At 38.3% G+C, this 26,988-nt stretch overlaps 1 protein-coding gene across 2 annotated transcripts in view; it reads right to left on the bottom strand.

Moving 5' to 3' along the window:
- Window positions 1–26,988, bottom strand: part of ptprz1b (protein tyrosine phosphatase receptor type Z1b) — a 60,445-nt gene that overhangs the window by 18,748 nt on the left and 14,709 nt on the right. For both annotated transcript variants that reach the window (XM_084909377.1, XM_084909378.1), the window contains exons 2-6: window positions 20,055–20,123; window positions 3,307–3,486; window positions 1,547–1,698; window positions 1,364–1,459; window positions 1,156–1,222 (exon numbers count right to left, since the gene is read on the bottom strand). In XM_084909377.1, coding sequence (XP_084765503.1) covers window positions 1,156–1,222; window positions 1,364–1,459; window positions 1,547–1,698; window positions 3,307–3,486; window positions 20,055–20,123 — 564 coding nt within the window. The remainder of the gene's footprint in view (window positions 1–1,155; window positions 1,223–1,363; window positions 1,460–1,546; window positions 1,699–3,306; window positions 3,487–20,054; window positions 20,124–26,988) is intronic.

The raw sequence follows: 26,988 nt of genomic DNA, 5'->3' as shown, positions 1-26,988 counted from the left end.
ACCTCAGCTGTATGTATGACTGCAGTCATTCTGAGGCTGTGAAGGTTTGCAAAAGAAGTCCCATACGAGTCGATGAGTCAATAAAGCTCACTTCTGTTTAATAACAGCTGCACTAAGGTGAGTTGCTGATATTCTGAACTTTTCTGTTGGTAAGCACTGTTGTTTTTGCTGCTGTTAGCTGCTGTTAGCCTCGGTCAGTTGCTGTTATCAGTGAAACTTTCTTTAAAGCGGATCCAACATTGTTAGATTTGGACACTTAACAAATAAACTCTTATACAGTTTGAGAATGTAATTTAACTGGGGTTAATGTTTATCAGAGGGGAAGTGTGATTTTTATTATGCTCGAGCCTAATGCATAACTTTAGCTAATAACTAGTTGTTGTTACTGCTTATCTGGCTTGTTTTGAGTTGGTCTGGAGACGGAATGGAGTCTAAGCAGTCTCATAATTAATAGCAATAATACTGGGAGTAAATGAGCATTTCTATGCATGTTTTCATGTATTAGAGCCCTGACTTCAGCCTAGGAGGTGAGGCTTCTGGTGAGGAGAAAGAAGATTGAGGTAGAAATTAAGAAATAAGAGGGGAGAAAGAGCAGTGGTGGAGTAGGCAGATGAAGAAAGACATGATGAGAAAAAGATGATGAAAATATTGTAGGGTCTACCTTACAATATAAAGCCCCTTGAGGCGACTGTTGTTGTAATTTGGCGCTGTATAAATAAAATTGAATTGATTTGAAAATATGTTAAACGGTCACAAGAGTTTTGTGATCTTTAAATTCAATTTATAAGACATACTACATATGTGGACAGTCTCTAGTCACACATATAAAACATGATAAGGCAGAACAGTGATGTCTAACAGCGCTGCTTCCTATGTACTTTTAATAGATTAATTGTTTTTGAGAACACAAAACTTGCTGTAAGAAGTAATTTCACACTATTTGATGTATATTGAGTACAACCTATCTGAGCTCAAAAGAAAATATTTACTGTACCTTTAAGTGAAAAATTGAAATTAGGCCTGCTTTACCTGATTACGTGTTTTGGGTTATATTTGCTAAAACATATGCTTTTGTTTATCTCTTGATTCGATAGCTTGATATTTAATGTTCATTGTTCAGAAGCTGCAATGCACTGTCCTGTAGCTTCAACCTACCAAACCTGCTGACAGTGTTAATGGCTTCCACAACAGGAATTAAGTTCTCATTATCTTCCAAGCTAATCTGCAGACAAAAGCACAAGCTATTATTGAGGATCACATAGACAAACAATGACAATATTACATTTACAGTATCTGAGGAGAAACAGATTGGACCCTAATAATGACATTTTAGTTATCAGGTGATCAGGTCAGATCAGCCTACCTCAAATAGCACAGCTAAGGCAGCCACCCTTCCTTCTTTCTCTATAGCTTCATCCAGACTTTGGAACTCCTCTGAATTGTAACAATAGATCTGCATCTGATCCATAAGAGACACAAAGGTAATCACGGTGTAAGGTTATTGGTTAAAAAAGCCAAACTGATGCTGTGCACCACCGTCCTTTACCTCCAGAGGGTATTTCATTCCATTCAGACTGTGTTCAGACCCATCTGATGTTGCATTGCAGCGACCCCAGTGGAAGGTGATTCTGCCAACACGAAACCTGGACCTCAACCCTCCGCCACTCACAAAGAACTCCCCATCCACATCGATTGCCACTAAAATGCACAATAGAACACACGTTTAAATGAGTTTCACAGAAGCCAAAAAGGCCGATCATCAATTTTGTTTAGGCAGGACTCATTACTTATATGTATTCAGTCTCTCCTGCCTTCAAAGTATGTATTTAATGTTTGACAGCCTAAGCAACAGATTAGACAGTAGTAACTTTTAATTCTGAAACATACTTCTCACCTCATAAAAATTAAAAACTTCATGTGATCAAATTTGGCCAATCGCCCCTTCAAAATTATCTTCTAAAAAAATTAATTAATTAAAGAAACACTTTTTAATCCGAGTTTAGCATCAAGCCAGTTAAACCTCTAGCATATTGATCTGGTTAGTTAAGTGGGAGAGGGTGTTGTTAATCAGTTTCAGCTGCTCTGGTATTAATAAAATTAAAAATACACACACTAGAGCAGCAACAATTTAAAAAAACAATAACAATTTTTTAGTCATAAGCACCACAAGGCTGGGCTCGAACCTACTTAGTTACAGTGTTAGCATTAGCATTACAGTCTCAGAGAAGAATCAATATGCCAGTGTTATACTGGTTTAGGTGCTCACACAGCATACTGCTACCAAGAAGAACAATCACAAGCACGGGCTTATGAGAGCAAAATCTGATACATCTGAGGCTGATTGGTTAGGTTCCTGTCATGGCCCATCAGCTGAATACTTGGTGATCACCAGATCAATTGGTATATCACTTTCTACTTTGCTGAAAAATATCTCACAACATAATAAAATATTTTAATGAGACTCTGTAGGCTATACATTTCTCTCATGAAAATCCTGCCAGCAATGGAATATCTGTTTAATATGCAATTTCCTCTCAGACAGAGCAAGAAAGGATTAATTTTGGAACCATTAACATATACAGAGTGCACACAGAAGCACACACTCCCACAGCCCAGGCAGTATTGGAAAGAGGGTGATGATAGCTCAGCCAGCTTTCATTTGTTTATCAGACCAGACATCACTCCACATGTTGCCTCTCCTCCCTGTCTCTTCACATCGTCCTCATTTCATGCCTTCCCTCTCTATACATTCTCCCTTTGCTCTTTTGTCGCCTCTTTTCTTTTGCTCAGTTTCATCTCTGCCTCTTGGCATCGATCTTTCTTTCTCCACACGGTCTCCCTCTGCTGCTGTCCCTCTAGTTGCATCGCTCTCAATTACTTAGTCTCTTTCTCTTCATCTTCCTTTGACTTGTTCTCCTTTAAATCCTAGCTGCGCTCTCCTTCATTAACCTCAGAACTGTGAATCATTTTTTTTGTGGTGTTTAGAAAGTTAAGCTTATTTCCACAGCCAGAGATTAAGATGTTGTAATTTCGAGCTCCACGAGTATGTCAAAATCATTGCCGTAAATCGAACTGACCATATATTGTATCTCTACCTCATGTGCTCGCTACTTTAATACTTTAATAAGCTGGTGAAATAGTTCAGTAGAGATGAACTGGCTTTTCGTTGGACAGGACAGAAGATTTTTTAAAGAAAATTAAGAAACAGCACTGGTTAAGGTAAAAAGATAGATGCTGGAAATTATACGTATTAGGGTCAAACACAAACAAAAGCACACAAGGGACAGTAGAGGGCTATCAACATACCAGTCTTCCCGTTGTTGTGAATGGTGGTAGACTCTGCTGTCAAGCTGTTCCAGCCCTCTAGCTGTAGATTCTGGTACTGCAGCCTAACCTGTGTAAATGTCTCGTCGATGTCCACAGGAGACTGTCTGGGACTGTTACAGGATGGATACTTCTTACCCCACTTGCGCTGGTTTAGGGTACCTGTATACAGTATGGAGAAAGTGGATTAGTGCTCATAAAAGCTATTGAAGTACAACTGTTACCACCAAACCATATTCACACGAAAGGCAAGGATTACACCTGTACATTGTGGTGTCACAAAACTAAAGGTCAACAAGGTCTCATATATCATAAGGTAAAAAGTAATACTAAAAAAAAGACAAAAAACAAATCATCTGATATCACCAACACGTTCTTATCCCATAACGTGACATACGACGCCATGTGACAAATGTCGATACGTTACACTTTCGGCCACCCAACCTGTCTGTATGTTACGTGTTCGGAAACATGAGAACCATTTGGAATGAATCTACAGATGTATATTTATTTTCTCAGCAATAATCGCTTTGGAAAACTCTATCTAATACGATTAAGATTGTGGTTAAGGTTAGGGATAAGGTTATGGTTGGGGTTAGGGCTGGAATACGTGTTACCGGCAGAAGCGTCATTCTATTGGATTCCATCCACAATCCGGTGCTCCTCATAGGGATGCGACAGGTTACCTTTCACGTTTCTATGGGATGCCTCGAGACGTGACAAATCGTTGGTAATGTTACGCGTTGAGAATGAGAACGGTCTCATACCACTGTTAAAGGTATTATTTTTCATTTTTGGCTGATCATTACAATTTAAATGAGTGCTAGAATAACAACTGTACAAAAACAGTAGTTAATAACAGTTGTTACTAAATGTAACTCCTGTTCTGTGAGTAGGCACAAGGCCACTTACAAGTTTAATCACTGAATGTGGACCCAGAAGAAAGAAACCACTTCTGCTTTGTGCTAAAAAGAAATCTTCCCTTTAATGTACAGTTCAGTATATTGCACAGTAATGTAATGTGTACAGTACAGTTTAGTGGTCCATTCAATTAGAATGTATTGTGTCAGTTTCAATTTTTAGTCAGTTCAGAGCAGATGGTCAAACTAAAGGTCAACAGTAACCAATTGGCATCAGTCAAACTTTATGCTAGCATTTTAATTACTCTATATTTTAATATTGATGTGCTGTGGGTGAAGAGATGTCTTTTTTTAAACAAGACTGTATTTTTCACATATAAAGATTAAAAATAAAAACTAAACATAAACACATTTGTAGTGAAAAATGCAACATGAATAATCCCAATGAGGTAAACCAAAAGCAGCATTCCTCTTTTTTAAGGGAAGGAGTTTTATGCTAATTTTCACCAGCTCAAATGTCTTTGTGCTGTGAATTATTATTTATGAGACCCTGTCAGAATGTACGTATATGATGATTTTCTGAATTTATCTACTGCATGACACATCGCATTTAAATCCACCTGCATAATGACTGTTTTCTGCTTTGGCTACATTTGCTTCTTATTCAACATTTATTTAATTTTGTTCATGTCTGAACTGCACCTTTGTATTTATTAACAAGATATATGTGCAAGTAGTTAAAATATTACTTCTTATGTGCAACTTAGTATTACTAGTCATGCATTCTGGCACACACAAGTACATGTTTCTGCATAAATGAATGTTTTAATTTACTGTGCATCCAAATCCATGACATTTACTCAGTTCCTCCAGGCATATCCAGGGAAACGCTCGTTAAATGCATTTATTATGCTGACTAAACTTACTGAGTTTCTGCAACGCTGATAAATACCATAAAAGATAGTACTGTAAATATCATATTTTACATAGGTTTTACAATAACAACTGGGACTTTACTTCATTCTTTTCAATCTGATCCATTTTTTAAAAAAAACATGAATGCATCAAATATGCATCTTTACCAATAACAATAGAGCAAAGACCTATTGTGAGCATTAACATTGCTGCATAATGAAATTGCATAACTAGACGCTTCTTTTCTAAAATATAATCATTAGCATTTGTATACTTAGTATAGTATAGTATACAGCAAAGACAATGAGTCTAACAAGGTCAGAGCAGATGGTTTAACTGTAACTTGTCACACATGACCAAACAGCTATTGGCTTTACATTCCTGCTTGCGTGTGTGAGCATGTGTGTGACGGAGAGAGCGTTGATCGAAATCGATCGCTGTGATCCTTGTTTCGCTGTGCCCTCTTTCAACAGCTGAATACGGAGGGTGAAGGCAGGTGCTTTTTTTCTATCCAAAGATGCAACATGTACGATAAGCAGTTGTGTTACTTTTTCCTCTAATGCTGTCACCCGGGGACACAGCTGAAGCGACATTCACTCTGCTGTTTTCCAATATAATACGAAATTGAATTTTTCAAACCACTGAAGGGGATTCAGTCACCAATCAACAACCCATTTTTTACAAGCTGAGATTTGTGACCCAATTTGTTTGTGCACTGACCACTCAGAAACCCAACACACAACAGCATCTATCTCTGCATCAACTATAGATTGACGTATGACCTTCAGTATCAGAGTATAATGCTACACCAAGAGACTGTGGAGACTGAAAACCTCAGAGCTACCTCCAGCTCCACCGTGGCATTATCGCATTCTCCAGCCATTCTACCAGTGTATTAAAATCAGCTAAAGGGAGCGCACTTAGTGGCTGCCAGTGGTGTCACCTTATAACCTGGTTCACAGTCTTGGTGTGTGTGCTAATGGGTGTATGACAATCAAATTGTAAAGTGCTTGAATAACAAGCACAATATAAACGTATAGCTGTTTGCCAAGTTTAAACAAGCAGTAAATGGGATGATTTTTCAGTGTTTGCTGGTGAAGCTAAGATAAAACAATGGTATCATTCTTTCCAAAAGAAATATTGGACTGTCCCTTAAAGACTCTTTAAAGTGCAACTGTGATTTAAGCATATTTTAAGCCTTTACATTAGCTAAGATTTGAACACACAGTATCTGTCACCGAAACCTCAAATCCTACTTTACTTCACTGACTGCAGGCAATCAAAGTGGAGTGCTCTAGTTAAAAGGTCAAAGCAGAATGCTGGTCACACTGTTATTTTGGTCCCAGGTTTAATGACATAATTTTGCATTTATTCTTTATGTGCATTACTGATGTTTGTTCACACGTGGGTGTCGGAGAAACGTCTCTATGTATCAATAAGCACATCACCCCTACAGCTTCATCTGTCAACATCATAAAAAATACACACATACACAAAAACAAACAAACACACACACACTCACTCACTCTTCTGACATAATGCTACCATGGCAACAAGTAGCTGACAGGTTGGAGAGAGGAATAAAAAAAAAAAATCCCCTGAAGCTAGACTTGGATTCAAATGAAGACAGGAGTCTTCATTTGAATCCATAAATACTCACTCGCACACCAGCTCACACTCGGTAAAGGAGTCAAACAGATGATTAAATATGGAAATTACATTTCATATCTCTGAGTTCCACTTGCTTTTTCAGAGTAATACCAGAAAAAAGTCAGCCAATGCTGCCAGTGCTACTGGCTGTTGTTAAAATCATATAATGTATTTTTTTTTTTGGCAACATGTGTTTTTCATGTTTTAATTTTTACAACTTAGAAAGATGAATTTTAATGATTTCTACTCATTCATATAGCATACCAACACAGCCACCACCACAGACATTAAGGCAAAACTACCCTTCAGCCTCCATTGACATGTAACCTCAGTAAAAAATATCCTGATGAATTTAGTCTCAGATAAGAGTGTCAAGTCTTATTAATTTTAAGGTGGAGATATGAGTTTTTTTGGCAAGTTAATAAATGCAGTAAGGTGCACTTTCCTACAATCTATCTGTAACAGGTAAGAGGAATAATGGTATTTACTGTATTCATTCTTAGCAGAGTGGCACAAGTCCTTATATTCCATTTAAATTGAAGCTTTAATAAGTTTCCTGTGCTCAGTAATACAGTGTTTTTATTATTTCTTACCGAGGTGTTGTAGAGCAAAAATATTTGACCTAAGTATTTATTCACTGATGGATTTTTTAACAGGGATAAATATGACTAAACACGACTGAAATCCAACAGTTTGTTTGGCATGGACAGATCCTTGATCTTATAAAAAAAAAAAAAAAAACTTTAGTTACCCATATTTTAAACCTCTGGGGCCTCATTCATATCGCCAGCATACACACCAGGTCTGAAATATGTATAAAACAGTAGTGTTCTGTCAGGGTAAGCAAGGCAAGCAGTGCTTGCTGAGTTGAATCCAAGAAAAGACATTAATTAAAACATACCATAAAGCAATATTTCTCCTTTCATCTCAGTATTGTGTCAGAAGTCTTCTCACACATCTATTTCCATCACAGGTGATGGATGGGAGACTAGCATAGTAGACAAGCATACATTGCTTTCACCGCACTTGAGTTGAATGGATTTTCTCCTGTTGACCATCACAGCCAACATGTGTAACATATGTAACTTGTTTACCATGTTAGTAAAGAAAGCTTCAATGAAGGAGAGGGTAACTCCTCCTGTGTCAAACAGATTCCACAAACGCTTTCAGATTAGCATCAAGTTTAACCAGCTGTTTTTCTAATACACTGTGTTATTTTTTTCAGTTTTAAATCCTACTGTGGATATTGAAAGTCAAAGGCTCAAGCCTTTAATTCACCTGTTTTTAAATAAATATATTTAATATACTTCGGTAAACCAAAATGTAGGCCTGTGTTTCTGAGCTGATTGTAAGCAGAATGTAAAGTGTTTAAAATGAGCTCACAATAATGCTAATCCATGTAACACTGAGGAGGAATATTTATTTGTGCTGCTTTGTCTGGAATTTGCCAATAATACAGTTTTATTTGTAGTGAAGTGTTTTACATTCATCCATTTTATTGCTTCTTCTACTAAAGCAATGCTTCCATCACCTCACACTATTGTCAGCTAATAGTAAATGGCAACACACACACACACACACACACACACACACACACACACACACACACACACACTAGTGAACATGGTACAAAAGCACGTCCCAAATTCTAGCATCTTTAAAAACCAACCTGATGGATGCACAGCTGGTTGAAAACTCATGACCCATGACAAAATACAAAAATTATAATACTGTATAACTGTTGTTTTTCATTGTGTGGTACATTTTCCTTTTTAGTTTGTCGTTGTTCATAAAGAGAACAACAGGTTTTAAGCTGCATCGGCTAAAACTGATTCATTTGCTTCGAAATAAGCAATTTGTAATTAATTATTAGAATTGTCATTTAGTCATCTCTGAACTAAAGCACCACAAAAGACAGATAGAAAGGAAAGAAAAATCATAAATAAAAGTTATTTTTCAGCCAAAAGAGCAGTCAGCTGTTAAAGTGGTCAAGACAGAAACCATTTACACCTGATGCTGCTGCTCCTTTTTATCCCCAATCATTTCAGCTCACCTCTCACTCAGGGGAGGAGAGAAAACACAGGAGAGGAGAAGAGTGGATAGACGGCAAAAAGAAGAAAAGGAGATATAGCAGCAGAGGGCAAGGAAGCTAAAGTAAGAACAGAAAGAGGAGCAAAGAGAGGGTAATATGCAAGACAAGTGGGAGGAACAGAGAAGCACAGAATGAGACAAAATGAGGACAGCAGTGTGCATATGTGCAATGAGGTACAGTGCAGATGTGTTTCAAACAGCACAGGATGTGCACATAGACGTATGGCATGTTTGTGTAGTGTGTGTGTGTCTGTCTCCCCTCGCCCACGCTTACACCAATTAAGCTCCCATGGACAGCATAAACACACAGAGAGCTGATTTCACTGTCTGTCAAAGGTTCTGCACTGCTGAGTAAGAGAGCCAAGTGTTCAGAAAACATGCTGGATTATTACTCTGAATAATGTAGGGCTTGACTTTTTCAGTGACTGTCTGCTCCTGTTTGCATCACTGGCGGCAAAGATAACTGGATATGTATCAAATATTAAATACCGAAAAACAGCCCCTGGTTTAGTTTAACTCGCCTATTTCAAATCTGCATTATCGTCTGGCTGACATAGATAAAACACCAGTTAAACAGCTTAACCTCATTTCATGCACTGAGAGCCCACTATTTCTCAAAGGCCCTGGATGTAATGTTTTATGTACTTAAACACGTTCTTATTGCTTTCATTACCCACTGGGTTGTTTATCTTTTTTGGCAGGGTTTTTTTTTAATCATTCTCTCTAGAAAATGACAGAGATGAATGAGAAATTTTAACAAAAGCTGTAAAGCTGTGAAATCGATCTATTGTACTGTCAGTTTACTGTTTATTACCTCATATCAAACATGCCCAAAGTTTCTAACAATGAGGTCAACATATGTGTTTTTTCTCTATGACCCCCATCCACCCTGCTGTTAAAATCTTCTGTTTGTAAGAGGCAACCAATGAGAAGAAAGTTGGATTAGATTAGTATGGGGGCAGGGAGTAGATAAAATGACTAAACCGAGGCCAAATAAAGATTATTTTGGACTGAGAATAATGCAAAACTATAACATGAAGTTGGAAATCAACATAATTTTGGTAATGAAACTTCCCTACTTGATTAATTTACATTAATATTACTATATTGTAGTCATATGAGTTTTCCGTAACCCTCCCAATTCAATGCAAAATCCTAGCTACGTTCGCCACTGTAGGAAAAACAACTATGGTTGCTGTTTGTCTGTAGTGAGTGTAGGAAGTCTGTTGCTGTTTAGATGTTAGAGAAGATTAAAACTTGAAAGGAACCCAATGTGATAAGTGATGTTCACTTATGCCAGATGACAACAATACTGAGGTCCGATGTTCAGGATCTCCTGAACTGTTTTTAACCTCCTAAGGCCCGAACTCTTCCACAGCATGCATTTTTAATTTCTCTTTGATATTTGAGCTGATTGGGACCTGATGAATGTAAAAACAAAGAATTACCAGATTTTGTTTTTATCTAATTTTTGTTTCTAAGAAAAATAAGAGCCACATATGAGGATATAATTTCGATAGAATAGTAGCAGTATAATGTCCTCGTAAGTGGATATCAGGCCCCTGTAGAGCAAAATTGAGTATTTTGGTCTAAATAACCCAAAATGTGATGTCCACATATGTGGACGCCAGGTCCTAGGAGGTTAAGGTAAGAACTTCTGTTTTTGCCTCTGTTAGCTGTTGTTAGTCAAACTTTCTTTGAAGTGGCGAATAGACTCTCATACACAAGAATGTAACCAAATTGTTTATCACATGTAAAGTCTATTTCTTTAGGACAAATGAGCCTAACAATACATGTCTGTATCTACAAGTCATCAGAATCATCATCATTAGCTCAGGTCAGGTCATTATCAACCATCCTAGGGTGTGTGTCCCATTTAAAGCTTGGAACTGAATCCACACACTGGAATCTGGGAAATTCCTAATTATCATAAATGATTCCTACTGGGGACAAGTAAGGTGAGTGTACGCTACCAGTAGTACCGTTGCCAGTATCCTAGCCAGCTAAATGTATCTATTTGTCCTGTGAGAGACTAATTAGTGATGAAGGACTGCACACATCTCTCTCTTTGATTAAGAGGTAAAACCTGTGAAGCTGGTTAATGACCTGCTGCATTTTTTATGTTTTTGGCCTTTTGTTTTGACAGAGCAGGCCCTTATCACAGGGATGCTAATGTAATCAAGCCACACACGAACGACAGAGGCTACTATTCCCATTTAATTAACCCTTCAATATGACATAGGTTATTCTGTATTACAGTTCTATTAGCAATGCTCTCCTCAGTTTTTTTCATGCGTGGGTCTGTCACCTACCAGAAGGTTTCCACCTCCTTTGTTTGTAGAAAGAGTAGATAACAGCGAGCACAGATCACTGCTATCGCACTGCAACTGTTATGTAGGGTTAACAGTTAAGCACTTATGCACTACAAATAAATAACCTTGTTCTCGTAAACCTCAATATTCAGTGGTGGATTTTACAATTAGAGAGCCATTCTTCTGTCTCAGCTGGAGTCAGGTGTTTCGATTAGCATCTCAGCTAGCAGTATCACTGATTAAAAGCTGAGCACACAAATAAGAATCATACCTTTGTGCGAGAGTAATTTTTATTCATTTGCGAGCACACACAGACTCACACAGACTGAGTGACACAAAGAAGCGAGTCTGTAGCTGACAAGATCTGAGCCACTAAATGAATCCTTTCTGAATGACAGAGAATAGGCTACACACACACACACACACACACACATCACTCATTCAGCAAGATCGACTACAATGACAGATTGTCACACACATGAGCAGCCAGCATATCTGACAAACAGACCCGTCAGAAAATTCAAAAAGAAAGCAAGCGGGTGGGGGGAGTGAATCAGAGTTCCCATATGAACTTTACGTTATCTCGATGACTCGATAAAGTGGTGAACGTGAGAAAGTCTTCAAACCGCCGCTTGCATAAATATTAAACACCAACTGGTAGACTGGCTCTCTGAATGAATTCACTATTTATCTGAAGTTTTCAAATAAAAATATCTGTATTTCTTACAGAAAACGAGATTCACTTTGACCACTAAAATTATTCCTACTGCCGACACGAGCTTGTATCTTTTAGAATCCCACCTGTTGACCTGTGACTGCTAGACAAAAAAGACTAGACTGGCCATGCGGGTACACATAAGCGTGAAGTGTGGCGTTTGAACATTTTTAAATGCTGAAGTCACCTCATAAAATTTCCCGTCAAGGCTGTGTAGTGCTGCCAGTGCGAAGAGGGAAAAAACCCCAGCAAAGAACTCATTAACCCAACCACATACTGGTGAGAGCAAGTAAAAAGGAGAGAAAATAGGGAGTGCATATTGTGTATTTGTGAATAAAGAAGCACACCTCTGCATCATTACCTCATGTCTCCCACAAGGCTCCAAGAGCAGCCACACAGGCTGAGCAACAACTGGAGCAGAAGAGCAGCCGGCGTAAAGTATTTGGTGACTAAGAGAGCTGTTGAGAACATAGTGGGTGGTGAACACAAGCATGTAAAGGGAAAAAGAAACAACAAATGCATGAAGGAAGGGTGCAATGCACTGCTAGCTGCCTGAGAGATACTTAAATAACAAGGATTTAATGTTTTCTTCATGTCACAGTGGAAATGGCACAATGAGAGCTTTTAAACCAGGATCTGAAAGCTTGTTTCTAAAATTTTCACTCATCAGAAATAAAGGCGGTAAATAAGACGGCTGAAAATAATTAAAGCGACACAAAGAAAACAAATCAGATCTCAGTGAGGAAACAAAATCATGCCTGATGTCTATACTGATGTGAACTGGGTCATGTGTTAGGAATGAAAGGATGCCACACCTTTTACTAGAAATAAAAATCACCAACCTACAGAGGGCAGAATTCAAAGACACCTCAAAAATTCAAGTGAAAAAATGATGTTCTGTGAAAAGCACAAGGTGCCAATGAGGAACCTGCCAGTTCTGATATTCTATGGCAGATGCCAATCGGGTTCCACGGTGCCAGGCAGCGAGCACACTACAGGACCATCAGGCCTCCCTCATGAAGTGGCCAGGGGCCTGTTGAAGGTAATTTTGTAGCTCTGACGGGGCTCATTCTCTTCCTCCTTGAAAAAATGAGCAGATATCAGTCCTGCAGATAGGTTGAGGAACTTCTATGGGTCTGTCTAGCTTTCCTAGAGTAGTGGTCTATTTCCTGGGAGACACAGCAAACCTTCTGGCAATGACATATATTGATGTGCCACTCTGGAAGAGCTGGACTACCTGTGCAACCTCTGTATGGTCCAGGTATCTCCTCATGCTACCAGTGCTACACTTACCCTAGCAGTGTCACTAGTGTCAGTGTAATAAGCAACAAATGATAAATAACTAATTAAAGACAATGTCGTTCAAAATAATTGCAAACTCAAAAGGAAGATGACTGGCACTTCTCAAATTTAAATAGCTACCACTGAAAGTATGGGATTAAAAAGTGTGTTCACAAATCACAAATACAGCAGTGGCCGTTTTAATCCCAAACAGTTTCAGTGTTGATTTGTCATCAGACAGTCAAAACGACTGAGTCTCGTGTGTCACAGAGTTACTTTTCTCCACTCTTACTAAGCACCTTGGGGAATAGGTTTTGCTCTACAATGCTAAAACATCTTCACCCCATTATGTAAGGTACAAAGGAAAGACCTATGCTAGGTCTGTCACTTACGGAGCCCCTCTGATGACATGGTCCAAAAAAATAAATAAATTGTGGCCACAAAATACTACTTCGTGCCCTCGAAATAGTATAACATGCCCACAAAATACTCATTTGTGGCCACGAAATACTATTTCGAGGGCACGAATTGGGTATAATGTGGCAACGAATTACGCATTTGTGGCAACGAAATAGATAACGTGCGCACATCATATTGATACCTTTCCTGGACAGCTGCGTACAGACATAAGCATAAGAGTAGGCTAAAGCTATACACCATGGACAGAGACAGTATGATTGAGTTCTATTTTAGGCTGGGAATGAGCTACAAATGCATTTTGAAAAGCCTGGCAATGCAAGGAGCCATTTTTACGAGAGACATTTAAACAGGATATTGAGAGCCCAGTTGCTTTACAGACTAAAGTACGACCTGGATGCCGGGATAGATTTTATTGTCAACCAACTGCAAGGGCCTGGGAAGGATCACGGTTATCGGTCAAGTGTTTCATGCCCACTAATTAGCATTTCGTGGGCACATTATATCCATTTCGTGCCCACGAAGTAGTATTTTGTGGCCACAATTTATTTATTTTTTGGACCATGTCATCAGAGGGGCTCCGTAGTCACTATACAAGTCAAAAAAATATGAAAACTGTCTAGCCCGTAGATTTAAAAACAAGATTTGTCTTAATTTATGTTCCATTTAAAGAAGGCAGAAATAAGCAGAAGAAAACAATTACTGAACTATTTTCTGCTTAATATGTTTATTTTATCTCTTTATAAGCTTAATGGAACAGCCTTGAAAATGAAATGATTTTCCCACCACTGCTTAAGGTCAATGGATCATGCAGATGACACAACAGTGACTATAAGTCATCAAACATCTGATTAACACATCCAGCAGACACAGAGTCCAACATTCCCCTCTCTGCTTTAGTGGCCAAGAAATCCTGTAGCTGATAAACACTCACTGTTCTGGAAACAGCAGCAGAATCAGGTTGAGACATTGCACACAGCAGGGGATAGTTTGCATCAGGTACTAGTGGAAATCATGCTGCCTGACTAGAGCATTCGAGAGGGAGAGCACGGAGCAGTCGCTCACAAGCTGTGAGAGGACATGCGCAATCGGACTTCAAACAGGCTTTGTGGCAGGGAGTTTGACGATTATGGGCAGAGTCTCACGTGCACCTCAGGTGATGTCGACAAAAGTTTAGAACTGCCTGCTGTTTACTGCAGACAGAGCGATGTAAAGTGTGATCGGGTTTTTGGTTTGCTTGTTTGCTTGTCATAGACTGCATCTGGAAACAGCATTGCAAAAAAGGACAAGTGTGAACCATGAAGGTAAAGCTTTAAGTTGTAAAACTAAAAGAATGACACAATAAAGTCCCCACATAAAACAAATTTCTGTCATTTCACATCCAGTAACCAGAAGAATAACGAATGCTGTCAAGATCTGCCGAGCTCTTATTCCTTCCTTTGTTTATTTGTTACATACCTGTGCTTGCTTCTCCTACTAAATACTGAATGTGTATACACATACACACATGGACCGATCAGGCATGACTACCTGCCAAATATTGTGTTGGTCCCCCTTTTCCTGCCAAAACAGCAAACAACAACAACTGTGATGCACGGTGGATTCTGACACCTTTCTATCACAATGAGGCTTGTAGTAAAAAAAAAAAAAAAAGCACTTTGAGTGCTCTATAACGACCAGTCCATTCATTTTCTCTAATGTGAACAACTAAGAACTCTGTTTGCATGACATGACTGGAAATGCAAAAATTTTGTTGGTGCCTCCTTTGTCTGAATTAACATTATGTGATATCATTGAAATGAATGAGTGATTGCATTTTTTTATTCATACTGTGCTCCTGCTCCTACATGAAGAACATTGTAGCTGAACTACGTTTCCTTCCCATTATGCACCTCTCTATTTCATTGGTTGAAATAAATATTTTAGCTTCAATGCAACTTTCTTCTGATTGGCTGCCCCTCATAAACAAAAGATTGTAACAGCGGGTGGGTGGATTTTCTGTGCTCTCATCATAAAATGAGTGTTTAGTGCAGTCTGAAGCCTGAGCCTTTGGCTAAGAGGAATTAATGGTGACCTCATTACTTGGAAATTTTGGCCATGCGTAATATGAGAATCAAATATGATCATTTTCTTTATTCTGTAGAATGTTTTCGACCAATTCTTCTAAAGAGATTTGGGTTAGGTTTTTGTTTATATAAAAGAAGATAATTCAACAAGCATGGATGCTCTCAGGCATTCTCTACCATTATAAAATACACGTACAGAGTCCTAAATTTTCTCATAAATTATTCACTGCTTTTCTCATTTAATATTCTCCCAACTGAATCAACCTGCAGTCATGATTTACTCTTTGGTCCTGGTTTTAGATGAGTGTAACCAGACAGTCCAACATGATATCAAGTCACTTTTGCATCTTTTGTTTCGGGATGTAACCTCTTTAGATGGCATGTGTTAACTGCAAACTTCTAAGATGAAAATGAGTTAGCTTAATTTGTTTCAACTTGTCAGTTGGATTGAAAAATGTCAGACCTCGTCTTTCTTTTTCCTTCTGCCTCATCCATGGATATCAATCAGCCTGTGTGTACAATGGATGAGAGGAGAAGCTGTGCAGCTGCTAACTGAGATCACAATACTGTGACTGTCCACAAAATAGTGCTATGGTTAAAATTAAGATTTCTGAGTCAGAGACATTCCTCACTTCCTCACTCGCCTAATAGTACAAGTACAATATTTCCCCTGCATCCATGCCGAAGTCCACGCTGTCTGAATATTCACAGACTATAAACCCACACACAGAGCAAATCACAAACTCCTCTGAGATTTGCCAAAATTAAGCTATTACGCAGTCTCTCTTTTTAGTCCTAATGATTCTGCTGCATGAAGAGCAGAGCTCTGTTCAACTGCAGGGTAGATACAGGATGTTTTCTTGGAAACCACTGCACAGTTTAACCAAATGTGTGATCTGAATCTAAATGTGAAAATATATGGGTTGATTCATAGTCTGCTTCTCCTTCCAATCAGATAAAATGAAAACTTTAGGGGGGAATTTCACAAATGCATAAGGACAGAGGTATTCATATTTAAAATCTGCAAATGCATGCATGTACATGTGTGTGCGTCTGTGTGTGTCTTCCCCAGACAATGAGGGGAGTATTGAAGTCTGCATCGCCCTCGGCTATGACTTAGTTGGATCAAGAAGAGGGAAGAGGCAGAGAGACACACAGAGAAGCTCAGATACAGATACTGGGGGGAAAAAAAGGACAAAAAACATTCAGCATTTCCATTCAATCAAATTTTTTTTGTCTTTGTCATAAGGCCAAAGCATCATGTTGTTACTGCTTCAGTGAAAATACTGTCTTATATAACAGTGATCACATCTATTATGAGGGCTCATTTTAATGTGGTTCTGAGGTAAGTAACTTAAAGCAAAAAGAAACCACTGATTTATTTTTTAAATCCATTAATAAATAGTACTATTGTATGTCTATTTCCTCTATAAGGATATGAATATAACAGGCAAAAGCAGAGGAAACTCTGGGTTATCAGGCCACTCTTACATCCACACATACACATAACAGATGGGGCCCTAAGGGGTGTCTTCCAGGCAGAAGGATCCCATGGACACCCTGAAGGCAAAGCACAGTAATGATGAGGACAACACAGAGGAGGAGGCGATGAGGAGGAAGAGGAGGAAGGAGTAACACTGATACACTTTGCGCACAAATATGGCCTCATGTATGAGTATGCCAGAGTGTGCAGGCAGTTTCTGGAGGACGAAGGAACTGATACCACTAAATGGCCCCACACTTACCTGATCCAATGAAATCCATCAAAAAGTGTGACATCGTTCCATTCCTCACACATTACCGAGTCTATATCAGTATACATATCCACATGTTTTTTTCTTATTGAGATTTGATGTGTTTTTAAAGTGTTCCTTTAACTCTTTTGAGCAGTCCAATTTATTTCTCAAGTAGGTGAATCAGCAACTTAAAAAACAAAAACAAAAAAAACAAACTGTGAATGGCGCAGCCACATGCTGTATGTAATATATTTATCCAGGTATCTTAGTGACAGTAACAACAGGCCCAATAAATATGCCTGTCCAGCCATAAACTAAACAGATAACAACATGACAAGGGATTTATACTGACTTCATATTATAGCTCACTATCTGATATACAGTATCTCTCACTATTTACTTTCTCAAGCTTTTCTGAGCCTTTGCCAACGATGATGACGATGATTTGAAAAACTATCCCTTGTACAGACGACAAAACACAGACCAACCACTCTTGCTTTGGACTAAAACGTATAAATTATCACTTCTTTAAAAAGGCAGGCTGCCACAAATTCCTAAGCAGGAATTGTGTTTCAGTTCTTTACTTTTAAACATTATTAGGACTCAAACCATAGTATGTCTGAGATAAGCATCTCAAAAAGGGTATTGTGATCTGGATGTAACCTAATTTGAAACCTTCTCCAACTCTCTAACACCCCCCCCCCCCCACACACACACACACTTTCTTTTATTTCCTTTTTAGCCCGCACCCCACACCCCCACTCCTGACCTAACTAAAACGCAGTGCACAGTGCTTCACAATGAAGTGTATTTCTTTCACATGTTAATGCTTTTACTCATGGCTCAGTGCACAGCACAAGGCAAGAAACAGAGCTGGTCAGGAAAACAAGACTGCGCGCACACACAGATAGAATGAATCTAAATGAACTGCCACTGACTTACCTTTATTTGTGATAATGAAGTTTGAATGAATGAATGAAAGAATGAAAGAAAGAACCATGTCTATTGTAGACATTTGTCATTGTTTCTAACCATTTACACAAAAAACCCTTTTCCACTTTGACAAAGAGGGCGTATGTGTGTGTCTGTCGAGGAATTGATTGTACAGATTTGACAAGGGGGAGAAAGAAAAAAACTGAGAGATGAAAATACATATGAATATGTTGACATTCATGCTGTTTGACAAATAGAACTACAGCGAGTCTCGGAAACAAAATAACACAGCTGTATGCGAATTTTGTGTGTGTGTGCATGTGTGTGCTCATGTATGTAACTCCTCCTTAAAACCTGGTTTACTGCCAGGTTTCAAAAATGCACAAGAAGTGATTTATCGGTTTATTAATTAATTAAATTCTTCTGTGACGGCCGATTCGATCCCGTTTTATCCTTTTTGCTTCATTGTTTTTAACATGTTTCATATTTCACCCAGTTAGCAAGGACGTGGATGAATTGTACTTTGGAACAAACAGCCGCGCCATTTCGTTTTTACAGGCTAACGATATCTGTTTCGGGAATACGGTAACAATTCATCCACCGTTAACGCAGATTGCGAATGATTACATTCACATGCTAAATTGTGTGAGAGCTGGAGACACTGTCATGGTAATTTGCAGAAATTCAGGTAAAGGAATGAAGACCAAGAGGAACATTAATCTTTTGCTTTGCAGTGACGTTAACTGCGAATCTCTGCAATGGTAAGCTTCCCTTTTAAGGAGCTGAAACACAGGGATTCAAAGAACAGAAACCCAAACAGTGGATTTGGTGTGCAGGAGAACAGCATTGCCATCTGTCTTCTACAGAAAAAAATGTTTCTGTCTACTCACTATGCCCATCAATAAACATTTCTAACAAATACTCATAGCTGCACATTATATTCTGTGTACTCATCAGGAGTCGGATCAATAAACCAGACAGAATATGTTGCTGATTTGCCAGTTATTGATTTATACTGTCTATGATCCCTGTAAGCCTAAAACTAACCATTTCTCTTGTATGAGCTTCAAATGACGTCCTTATTATCACCAACATGCTACTTAGAAGTGCAGGTTAATAAGTCTAATAGCTCTGCATTTAACCCCCTGATGGCCTGCTAAGCCTGTTCGCTCCTCCCGGTTCCCCTTGAACAGCTAATCTCTCCCTCTGGGACCATCGCTGTCTGTCTGCGTCCACTCTTCGTTTCTGTTAGACCCACGGCTTAGCTCGGGAGGAGCTTCGTGCTGAGTTAGCCTTTATCATCCAACCATATGGTCTGAGGTAGATCAAGGCTCTCTCGTGGGAGATAGTAACACATAATTCCTTTGCTTGATGTGATGTTCAGACGGTCCAGACTGACATTGACCAGTCTGGTGTAGCTGTCTGTTTCAGGAAGCGTCTGAGTGATTTTGAAATCCTCTGGGATTTCTGGCTGAAACCTTCTGTCACTGTTTGCAAGTTTGCAGTGCGCTCTCCTTCTTTTCCTGCTTGTCTTTCACTTCTCCTTTATCGTTCTTCATATTAGCGATGTAAAATATATTTCAAAGATATTACAACACTGCCTTAAAAATAGACCTAAGATTTGATTTGCCATTTATTGCGCCGTGTAACTGACAGCAGATCAGATTTCTGATGATTCTCATCTGAAATTTCCTCTTAATGCCAAAAAAGGTCAGAAAAGGAAATAAGAAAAGCCACAAAAAGCTCACACAGACCTGAGTATGACCAGTCGACATCTTCGGTGAGCCTCCTCAAGCCTTGGGCCAATGGTTCAGCTTCCACAACTATCACGGAGAGAGAGAGATTATTAAGTATGACGTGATCAATGACTTTTTCTTGGGTTCACTTCAGATCATTTACCAAGCTGCCTATTAGAAAAAAATAGTTTCATTCAAGCACACGGCAAAGGTAAGATTCTCTAAGTAACACTGAAACAGCCACAACTTTGAATTATTCCATTTTTCCAACTGGTGTTATATACTGATTTATTCAGTGGCCCTATACATTTATAGGGCCACTGAAAAAAATTGGGGTGTGTTTTGGATTTTATTTTCCCAGAATTCTGACACTGAGAGAAATGTTTTCTCTTCCGCAGATTTATGTCAATATATGAAATGACTATTTTCACTTTTGAAGGGCAAAATAAAATCTTGGTCAAGGTGTTTGAAATGCCACTCACACCAGAAACTACCTTTTAAGGCCCACATGTGACAGATTTCATCATTACAAATTTGCAATGTATTGAACGTAATGTAATATATAGTTTTTCCAAAGTGACAACATCCCACCTCACACTGTACTTCCCATGAAATACAATAGTTTCAAAGTTACAATTCATAACCAGGAATATAAATAGACATGTTTTCATTTTATGTTTGCAATGAATGCAGGTTAGGTGGTTTACAATAAACATATTCTATATCCTTTGTAGTCCAGTCCAGAGCCTTTTGATGTCTTAATTAAACAAACCAACAAATTAATTCTATACTGAATCAAAATATCTCTATTTTTCATCATAATGACCTGTGTGTAGCCTTGAGTAACAATCTGTCTTTGCTGGATGGGTTTAATTAATGAAATAATTCCTTCTTCCCATTTTCTGCCACTTGAGCTCATCATGCTCCTCTGACTGTTAAACTATTCTCTGACACAGCAACCTGACAACAATAATTTATGATCATTTGGATGTTTATTATGATTATGATACCATTGCACAATAACACCATGCTTTGGTAGTATTTATGAAATTATTAAACTAAAATAATAGAATTCAATCACTTCTTTTATAATTTTTGTTAAAATCTAAACAGAATAATCGTGGCACGGTGAGAAATATATATTCGCATGTACAGGCCTACTTTAGTTACCTGTGTTTTTGCAAATGAATCCGTGTAAATTTGCCTGCTTTGATGATGAATGAAACATTGTAAGTTGTAATAACTGAAAATTAAACAGTTCAGTTTCCGCACCAGCTAAAACTTAATTGTCGCCATAAACAAACAGTCTTGGCAGTTAAAGTAAATCTGTCTTTCTTAACAGCCGTTCTTCATTTGGACTCTGTTGGTAGCCATTTATGTGTATACACCCATGTTAAACACAGCTTTACAAGTCCAACAAAGATAAAAGAAAAGGGTGCAGGTGATAGATTGCAACAATGTACATATTACAACTTTTCTTGGCAAATGTAACGAATGACAGCAAATCTAAATAACATTTTCCATCTTTTTAACTAAGTATGTGATGCAAATGAAATAAAAGAGTATCACTAAACAAGAGATCACTTTGTAGAGCGCAGGAAGTAACTGTAATTCTGTTAGCATACACGCACACACAAACACACAGAGCTATCTATCACGGCAGTAACTTTCACTCTGGGACAGATGAGGACACAATGATGAATGGTGTCACAGCTTCAGTGTATCTGTGGAAGTGCTGCTTGCATAGCTAATAATTCTACTAGCTGTACATTTGCTAACAGCTTTGTACCCTTCCATAACCACCCTCTCTTCTGTTATCACAGTGTAACAACATAAAAACGCACAACTCTCCCTTCCTTGTGCTAAATCTAGTTCAGACTCTTGCTTTCTATTTTCACATTCTGCATACCAATCGTTTTCTCTGCTTTAGTTTTCCTTCCTACTTCTAACAGGGTTCAGTAATGAAAGGTATTTAATGAAAGAATCGACTGTATGTGAATTTATTTTCTTAACTTGGTTGGTTGGTTTTTAGGAGAGCTGAGTGAGTACTATCAATGAAAGCAACTCAAAACTATCTTAACGTGTGGTCCAACAAGCCTGTTGCTACACTGAACCCCACAAAGAGAGCAGCAGGGGGCTCCATGACAGTACAGACTGCAACATAGAACCTGAAAGTTTTGTGTCAAAAACAACATGAATAAATAAAAAATAAGAGGACTATAAGAAACCATCTTCTCTTTCTTTGATCTTTTACTGTGTGCAAAAATACAGAAAACCCGTCCTCCAGGAAGATGAAAGCCCTGCGCAGAGTCAGATTTAGGTCACGGACAACAACCATCATATCCACAACGTTAAATCTGTCCGTGCGGCTCAAGAATAATCCCATTGTTTACTGCATAAAGCAGCAGGATAGAAACACTGGGTAAATTACTGCACATGTGACATATGCATTTGTGTTGTTCAAACACCAAATATATTTAATGCAACGCTGCCACAAATCCTTTCTGTATCATCTGTTAAAACTCCTTCCTAATGAATATTCAACAAATGCTGACAGAGAATCAGCCACAGGGGGATGTAATGTATTTTACACTTGTCTGACTCATTGTTGCTTCTTCCGTGTTTTTACCCCATAAGTGAATTAAGGGGAAAAAATAAAAGAATCGTTGCTTTCTTCTCTCTCTTTTTGGAGTTTACAGACAGCTCACTGCTAACTAGCTGGATGAAGAGTTAAAAACAGAAAACATTTTGAGGGAAAAAGGGTTCTAGAAATATCTGAACAGTGACTTGTGCTTCAATCCACAAAAACAAACAAACAAACAAAAAAAAAACATGAATCCACACTTCCTTTACTGTGCTTCATCGCTGTTCCATGAATCCAGTCCCACGGTCACCGATGAATCCACTACATTTGGAAATGTATGTAGTTAATGCGTGTATTACCCTGCATTACCCTGCATATTGCCTGTACTGCTATAGGCAAGAATGAGAAATGATGTGTATTTAGGTGTATGGTCAAGTGAAGAAAACTACAACCAGATCTGTATCTGTGAATTATTATGGTCCATGTAGTCACAATGACTTTAGATGTGTATTATGTGTACCAGTGTACAAGGAGCGAGGAAAAGCACTGAGGAGAAATGAATGGAGTCAGCTGGAGCTTTAATAATGACTTCATTAACATCACACTATGCGCAATCTTAATCTAATTCGGTAATGCTCTTTGGTAAACTTGGATTTTCAAGGGATTTTTTTTCTAGAATTAAATTTCCATCTGAAAAGGTATTTGAAGTATTTCTTTGGAGAAAAACAGGAGAACCGGAGAACTGCCATGGGCAATGCGTGGAAAACAAATATTCAGAATTGAATGAAAATGCAGAATAAATGTATCTCAGCAGTATTTCCTTCCCATGTGATCACTGAGACGACACTTGATTAGACATCCTGGAATGACCTGCTCTGCAGTTATGAATTCATGTCCTTTCTCACAATAAAAACAGTTTTCTGCTTAATCAAAAGACAAAACCTTAGTTTACTATGGGACAGAAAATACAGCAACTTTCAGGAGAAACTTAATAATAACTGTATCAAGTCTTCTCTAACTCAAGTGACAGGAATTCATGAATGAACACAGCAAACTTAGCAAGTTTTTCACTTTATAATACAGCCTGCGACTAAGAGTGTAATTGCCAAGTAATTAAAGTAAATTTCTGTATGTATTTTATTTAAAATTACACTATCTACTAATACTTAAAGGTAGGCATACTGGAATAATGGGTAACAAATCAAGTTTTTTAAAGAAAACAAAAAATAGTTTGATTGTAACTAATTTTGAATAATGCCTAAGTAGTTTAGGTAGATTATGAGTATGTTTAAGTACTGCAAAAGTTCAGGTATTTTCCATAAAGGGATCCACAAATTATATTTGAGTAAGTACTGTGAGTACTGAGTACTTTCTTGGTAATTTGATGAAAAATCACAATCTTACAATGTAAGTGCACTGTACTTTTCTGGACACTGGCTGTATTGTGGAGCTGCTTAATCTTGGCTAAATTCATGTATTTTGCAGGAAAAGAGACACTGATGGAGCTTTAGAGGTTCTGCAAAGACAAAAAGGGAGAAGCTGCCCGAAAATAGGTGCGCCAAGCTTGTAGTACCATACTCAAAATGTCTCGAGGCAGTGATTGCTGCCACGAGCGCTTCAACAAAGTATAAAGCAAAGACTGTGAATGCTTACGTTATATTTTTGTTTTGTTTTTTTATATATAGTTGTAAGAATTTCAAGCAAACTTTTTTTATTTTGACATTATGGGGTATTGTATGTAGAATTTTGAGGTGAAATTTTCATATAAAATTCATTTTGGAATAAGACTGAAAAAATGACAAAATGTGGAACAAGTGAAGCGCTGTGATTACTTTGTGGATGCACGTTATGCTGCCAGTGCCCTGCATGTGAAATGATGCTGGTAAAGCAAGAAAAGATTTCTCAAAATCAGACAATTAAAAGGTTCTCACAGGTGCTTTTCCAGAGTGCTGCCCTTTAAGAGAATACTGCTCAGCAGGACAAATGTAGAAGATGGAAGACCAGAAGGAGGAAACCAAGACAAGCATTCTCTTAAAAGAGCTGGCAGAGAAAGAGACAAAACTCTCCATCAACAGGAACCAGCAGCTTCAGGTATACTGCCTGAACTCATGATGTTCCTTTACAACAGTGGCTTGTTGAATCCTTTTTTTTTTTTTGGCTTGTTGAATCCTAACAGATTTTTTCAAAATGTTTCTCAGTTTAGTGAAGAATCCTTAAAAATAAACTTTTTTTCTGTTCAGCAACTCCAACTTTTACGTCCTTAAATACTTGCAAAAACTAATTGTCTAAACCTGCCTACCTAAAAATGTTCTTAGTTTCCTTAGAAGAGATAATGGTATAATAAATAGTTTTAAAGCGTTTTGCTGATATTTTATTGACTCCTTTTACATATAGAGGATTTTCATACTTACTTACTTCACTGAAGAGGTATGTGCCACCCTGCCTAGACCTCTTGCCCCTCCTTTCCCCCCTCATGTAAAGTTTACAAAACACCAATCACACACAAGCCCCGACTCTCTCCTGCACAACATGCACATATTGTCCAGGGTTACTACTGCCTTCACTGCAAGTTATAAATACACATGCAGCACTGCTAACAAAAATACCTTTTGTTATGAGTAATGAATACGTTATGCTGAAATGCACACATGTGGAAACTTTTGGGGGGGTTTCCAGTGCAAAAACTGTAAAGTTGAAGCTTTTAGCAGATAAGGCATATATTGGGGGGTTTTGTGGACATTTTGGATCACACAGATAGGTTTCATATCTACAGCAGGAGCTAGCCACAAGAGCCACAAAGCCACATTTGGTCTGTGGCTGTCAGTCAGTTTTTAGACACTACTAATCTCTTAGGAAGAGATGACGAGACAGTGAAAAGCCAGGAGCAAAAAGACACTGGTGCTCTCTGCTTTAAGAGCATAGCGGAGACTGATGGGCTTTCACTGCTACAGGCTGGCTGTGCATAAAGCTCACAGCTGAATCACTGTATTATTCCACCCATCTGCACTTTATCTGCTTTATCAGATTTCCTGATATTAAAATTTTAAGAGACTGCTGCAGAAAGAAGACTTTCTATGAATGGTGTTTTATTTAGACAGGAAAGTCAAAGGACATGCAGTGCTCCAACAATGTTTCACTGTCAAACAATCACACGGCTACTATCTGATACTTGCATCAAGGGCATCCAGAAGTAACTGATGTCCTGTGATAAATGAAAGTAATTAAGATGAATGAAATCCTGACTGAAAGGCGTGGAACAGGCACTTGACACTGACTACACTGACGTGTCAGTCAGTGAGGATAATTTGTTATCAGAGCAACACTCATGCATATAAGCACAAAAGATCCTTCGTTTTCACATGTGTATCAGCTGGTTGGGAAAAACTATTTTCCTTAAAAAATAAAAATTAAAAAAAATTGCGTCACACAACCACGTTTCTTAAATTAAATAGCAGGTATTAGTAGTAGGTGCATTTTTAATTTACAGTGCCACTTTTCTTGTAGACAAAATTTAAAAAACAACTTTTAAATGGAAAAGGGGACAAAGATCACAAAGGCAAAGGTCATGAAACTGTTACCTCCTGCTCCCATCACCCTGACGGGTTAGTGCTACCTCTCAAATTTCATTACATCAACACTGATTCATTCCAGACGTGATTTGGTGATGAAGTGCTGAAATTTACTGTTTCAGTCTACATATTTGACCGTGACCTTTTCTCCTTCTTTAGTTACCAATCCCCCTCTGCCCAGAGCAGGGACGTGAACTTACCAAATTAAATCAAGAATTGATGTTTAGGCAAGGAATTTTAGTGTTGCAGTTTGTGAACCTGCATTAGTTTTGGATCACTGGATCTTCTCATTCACTGAATTAAACTGATATGTCACTTGTTTTTTGGTTGTTTTTATTAGATTTATACAGCAATAGCATTGGGTATTTTCTTCTGGGGAAGGCTGCGGTGGGGGGATGGAGATGCTGCGGGAATGATTCATTGAAACCTTCTCACTGTTATTAGATTAAGGAAAAGCAAAGCTGTCCCAGCTGAACACTAATGAATAGCACCGTGTTGGATTACATGTCTCCTGGGGGAGATTTAGCCCGACTCCTGAGATGAAGGAATAGGCTGCTGTGTTTACACCAACACACACTGATTTTTAATGGTAGATGTTATTACTGTTGTCCTCTTAAATGAGTCTCAGCACTCCAACAGGAAGCCCACATGTGTTCACCCACAGAGGGAAAGGTGTCTGTGAGGTCCTGTGAATGTATTCATTTATAAGGGGTTTACTTTGAAGCCTGGTAAAAATCATATGTGAATTCAATTGTATGTACGATGTTACAATGTTACAATGTTAATAATACATGTAAAT

This window comes from Perissodus microlepis, chromosome 17 (genome assembly GCF_051167445.1).
Source record: "Perissodus microlepis isolate ML-2025 ecotype Zambia chromosome 17, ASM5116744v1, whole genome shotgun sequence".
NCBI lineage: Eukaryota > Metazoa > Chordata > Actinopteri > Cichliformes > Cichlidae > Perissodus > Perissodus microlepis.
This window is presented reverse-complemented; position numbering and strand designations above follow the sequence as displayed.